General features: G+C 40.2%; 1 protein-coding gene across 1 annotated transcript; it reads right to left on the bottom strand.

The window, feature by feature from the left end:
* Positions 1–3,768: 3,768 nt before the first annotated feature.
* LOC122032519 (UPF0047 protein YjbQ-like) lies at positions 3,769–4,675 on the bottom strand. Its single transcript, XM_042591823.1, has 4 exons — positions 4,509–4,675; positions 4,217–4,277; positions 4,023–4,117; positions 3,769–3,920 (listed from the first exon to the last, which is right to left on the bottom strand). The coding sequence occupies exons 1-4, from the start codon at positions 4,581–4,583 to the stop codon at positions 3,879–3,881; spliced, it is 273 nt and encodes a 90-aa protein (XP_042447757.1). The 5' UTR covers positions 4,584–4,675; the 3' UTR covers positions 3,769–3,878.
* Between the last annotated feature and the right edge of the window lie 616 nt (positions 4,676–5,291).

Here is a 5,291-nt window from a genome sequence, read left to right as displayed (position 1 = left end):
AAAGTCATTTTCATAATAACTTCACATTAATTGCGTTTAATGGGGAGTTACACAATGAAGAGTGGCCGGCCACTTTGGTTTGAATAGTGAATTCATTTTTCCATTCAAGTGGTGTAACTCCTTCTTCTTCCTTGTGTTCTCTCCTTGCTCTCCCTCCTCTTCCTTGCCGTGACCTATCAAGGTGCTAGCACACCTTTGTTTAGTTTTTCTCCATCAAGAATTATTCGTGTTGATACTTCTAGAGGACCGACGCTTGACGGTCTAGAGATCTGGCAACTCCTTGGACGAGCGAGAACGCGAAAGGGCACGCTTCAAGGTATATTCTTAACACATAGATCTAGGAGTAGATCTAAAAGGTTTTTCAAATTCGTACTCGTATTTATTTTTGTTTTTCTTTGCACGGATCCGTTGGCCTTGGGTGATTCAGGGTTTTCGCGACGCGAAAATCGGTTTTCGCGGCCCGAAAAACTCAACAAGCGGACCATTCAAACTTTGGAGGACTTGTTGAGGTCTTGTGTTATGGAATTCGGAGGTAGTTGGGAGGACCACCTGCCTTTGGTGGAGTTCGCCTACAATAATAGCTATCATTCTGCTATCCAGATGGCACCGTTTGAGGTGTTGTATGGTAGACCTTGTTGGACACCCACCCTCTGGGAGGAGGTTGGGGAGACCCAGCTGTTAGGTCCTCAGAGAGCTCAGCAGGAGGCAGAGTTGGTTCGTACTATCAGATGGAGGATGTCAGAGGCTCAGGACCATCAGAAGAGTTATGCTGATCGGCGACGGAGACCCCTGGAGTTCTCTATTGGTGATCATGTATTTTTGAGAGTTTCACCCACGAAAGGGGTGAAGAGATTTGGTCTTTGAGGGAAGTTAGCTCCATGATATATTGGGCCATTCCAGATCTTGGAGAGGATTGGAGCAGTAGCTTACCGTCTGGCGCTACCACTATCTCTAGCTGGCATTCACGATGTATTCCATGTATCTATGCTGAGGAGATACGTATCCGATCCGGCACATGTTCTGTCAGATATATCAGTTCCCATTCAGCTTGACGTTACTTACGAGGAGGTTCCAGTACGGATTCTGGATCACAGAGAGCGTCAGTTGCGGAACAAGATGGTCCGACTGGTTAAAGTCGGATGGCAGCAGCATTCTGACGAGGAGGCTACTTGGGAGCTGGAGGATACGATCCAAGATCGATACCCTTATCTGTTTACTTGAGGTATGTGGGTTAGAGTTTCTTTCAGCATTTATACTGTTTGGTTATATTCTAGTGTTTGCTGTTGGTTATAGCGAAATTTGGGGACCAAATTTTTATTAGTAGGATAGGATGTGAGATCTCGGAAAAAATTTAATTAATAGGGTTATTTGGAAAATAGCCTAACAGAATTTTTTCGGAATTTTTAGAAATTTTTGGGAATTTTTTGGAGCTCGTACGAAGGGTTTTGAGGGGATTGATCGGCGGTTTCGGATAAAGCCTGTTTGGAATACCTATTTATGTGAGGAAATGTTGTAATATATAAACTTATTTTCCTTTATTAGTTTTCCTCCCCAAACGGCGACCCGATCCTGATCTCTTCCCCGACTCCCTCTCTCGGTTCCTCCTTGAGCTGAATCCTCTCTTCTTCCTCTCGCCCCCGATCTCTCCCGATCTCTCTCGATCTCTCTTGCCTTTGTCACCGATCCTGAGGAGCTCGTCGCCGGATCTCGACGGTGCCAAGGAAGACCGGGCTGCCTTCGGCCGAAGGGTCTCTGCTCTGGTGGTGCTTGCGGCCGATCGCCGTAGGAGCGGCGGCTAGGGCACGGTGAAGGACCAGATCCTGCGTCGACTCCCAACCAATCGCCCACCGAAGCTTGGAGAGGTGCCCTAGTCCGGATTTATAACACTCGATCGCCGGCGTGGGTAAGCTAGCCTTAACCGAAAGCCCCTCTTCTCGAATTGCCTCTTGATTCATCACTGGATCCTTGTTGATTCAAGGATTTAGCTAGATTAGGGTTCTTCTTTTGGAATTGACTCTTCTTGTGCTGGATTCTTCCCTGATCAGATTGGTCATCTTATTGTGGTTGGTTTAGGTTTTTGTTGAAGATGATGGGATCAATTGAGTTGTCGCGCAAAGGCTTGAAGGTTTATTGTGTGATCCATGATCTCCATTGATTGAACCCTTCTTGATCCGATCAGGAGGTGAGGTTCTGTTCTTGCTGTGGAGTTTCCTTGGTTCCGGCAGCTACTCCATCGAGCATAACACTTTGTTCCAGCATCAACAGGGGGCTGTGAGGTTAAGGTATGGTGTAGGATTTTTGATTTGGTAGTAGGTCATATTGAATTAGGGATACTTGGATTACATGATAATGTGTAGATTTATTTTGTTTAGAATTTGTCTAATGGAATGATTAAGGTTAAGGTAATTAACCCTAATCAACTATTGGATTTAATTTAGGTTAAGATTACTAATCTAATTGGTGATTAGGGATTATATAATTAACCCTAATTGACCGATAGATTTAATTGGGTAGATTAAGGTTGTGTGATTAGGGTTTTGCCCTAATTTTGTATTAGGGATTTTCTTTATCTATTCATTTAGATTTAGCTTAATAAAATATATATATTTTGTTTGACGCAGGACTTTGATTCGAGACGGGCGTCTCGACTTTGGATTTGACTTGTACCTTCTATTTGAGGCGGGTACCCTTTGACTTATCTTTTGATAGTGTCTTATGATATGTGCAGTTTATATATACTTACTAGTGTTGGTAGTTAGTATTTTCCTGGGTTTAGTTTAGTGGATCCCTGATACATGCTTCTACTATTATCTACTATACATTAGGCTGGTATACCTTTACATCTTACCATGTGTACACTACAAGAAAAAAGCTAAACAACAACGCTTTTTTGGCGTTGTCGTATGTACTTAAAAAGTGATGTTGTAGATGGTGTTGTAGAAAGTCATATCAAAGACAACGCTTTAAAAGCGTTGTGGTTGGTCACAAAGACAACGCTTTTTAAGCGTTGTCTTTTCGTTCTTAAAAAGCGTTGTTATAGATGTTGTTGTAAAAATGCACATATCAAAGACAACGCTTTAAAAGCGTTGTGGTTGGTCTCAAAGACATTGTTTTTTAAGCGTTGTCTTTTATTACTTAAAAACGTTGTCTTTTTAAATTTATAAAAAATAGTGTTTTTCTTAATTAAATAGCAAAAATTATAAAAAATACTCAAAATTTACATATAATTGAATATCCACAACCACAATCATTTTTATAATAAGACTATTTAACAAATAAATAAAACTTTATATTATACAAACAAAATGTATACATATTGATCCACTAATTAATTTTGTATCATACAAGTTATCCTTAACTTCATGACAATAATTTTTCAAACACACAAGTTTTACAAAACCTCATCATTGACTCTTCTTTAAGATTGCTGGACTTAATCTTAAAGGATCCATATCCAGTAGAGAGCAACCTATACATCACATTGAAACAAAATGATCAAAAGTTACAAGCTAATAGTGTGAAGTGCTACATAATAGAACAAGTTTCTATGCTTCCTCAAAATGGAGAGAAATCAATTGTGTGCTTTCCTTAAAGAAGAGAAGAACCATTCCTGTCTTATTGAAACAGAAAGATAAAGCATGATTAATAGTCTTGCTGCTATTATTCGAGAAGGATGGTCGCTTGATTAGAAGAATTATACATAGGGAATGGCAATCATAAGCTCTTCTACAATATTTAATGCCAAGATCAGCACAGCAGTTCAATAAATCGTAACTGCTTTATCAGCTGATACTGATTTTTCTGGCAATTGCCAGAGATGAAAGAAGGCTATTTCAGTATTGGGTGTTAATGAAATTGGGAGGCTGCAATTTTCACGTTTACTCACCTTCCAATGTGTGCTTCCACGGTGCAGATCGACCCTAACACAATAAGCAAAGGATGAATCATAAGTAAATCGTCAAAAAAAAAAAAATCCAATTCTATATTTTGCAGTAATCACTAAAGGGATCTATGAATATCACCTCTGGCACAATCCGATTCAGAAATGTTTCAGTGTCGCTCTGAACATCAGAGTCATAATTCTCATTTATGGTGAGAGAAGCACTTGTATGCTGCACTGAACAAGTATTTAACCTTCTGATCAGAAGAACAGCAGCAAAATGCAACGGACAATTTGTTTTTAATAAAATTGTAATCGCAGTCAACGAAAACTCACGGAAAAGATGAGCAAGGCCGCATTTGAAGCCCGACAAATCTTGTTGTATCTCTTCAACAATCTGGCACAACACCAGAAGCATACGAGTTATGTTTCATCACATTTTCCTATACATCGAGCGTCCATCAGTAAGAAATATAAGAGATCAAGTACAACCAAACGCATCTATCGATTGACCAGTGGATCATTTTCCAAACACAACAGGAAAAAAATTGCTTTTTACTGATTAATAAGGGAGATAAAATCAAGAAATGATCGGAAGAAAAAGAGACAGATTTGGGGGCGATTGAACCTTGGGGGTGATGAGATGGCATCCGCGCCTCTGAGCAGGGACGACGACGGTCTTCTGTGCCCACTTGGCGGCCATGGCCTCAGAGACAGCACTAGAAATGCCGGCGGCGGCCACGACAAGTGTACGAGGGCCCTTCTGGGATCTCAAACGGGGGATCGCATGGAATTGCTTCTTTAAGTCCAGCAATCTCTTCTTCTGAAAGGCTTTCAGCTATCACTCTTAGAGCCATCTTCTTCAACTTGTCATCAGCACACCTGGGGTTGTAGGCAATCAAGAAATTTTGTATGAAAACTTTCATACATGTAAATCTCGTACTAAATAATATGTCAATGTTATATATACATGTAATTCATACCGTAAGTGTGTTTATATCGTAACTGACAAGTTTTCTTTAGGGCCAACTTCTACTCAAGCTCTTTAAACACTGCATCAAAATAAAAAAATTGGCATTAGTTCTGTGCTAAATGAAAATCATATTTAGAGGAAAAAGCGGGAGTGCTGTAGATGGATATATTAACCAAGCATATTAATGTTTGACCTGTCTTTACAAGTTCTAAGCATATATATTAACCAAGCATATAACCTAAGAGGAATAAGTTACAAAATGCTACTTGATGTTTGACCTGTCTTTATTGGATTTTGCGGCCCCGGTCTTCTTGTAGCCAGGTACAATGTAATACTTGATGTTGACTCTACCTTTGCAGTTGTTTCGGCTTGAGGAGTGGCAAAGAATGGTGGAGTAGAGGATGGATTTCAGGTATTCATCCGTGCCATCGAGGAAAT

Source organism: Zingiber officinale, chromosome 11A (assembly GCF_018446385.1).
Source record: "Zingiber officinale cultivar Zhangliang chromosome 11A, Zo_v1.1, whole genome shotgun sequence".
Classification (NCBI taxonomy): domain Eukaryota; kingdom Viridiplantae; phylum Streptophyta; class Magnoliopsida; order Zingiberales; family Zingiberaceae; genus Zingiber; species Zingiber officinale.
Note: the sequence above shows the minus strand (reverse complement) of the source record. Positions and strands in the feature narration are given on the sequence as shown.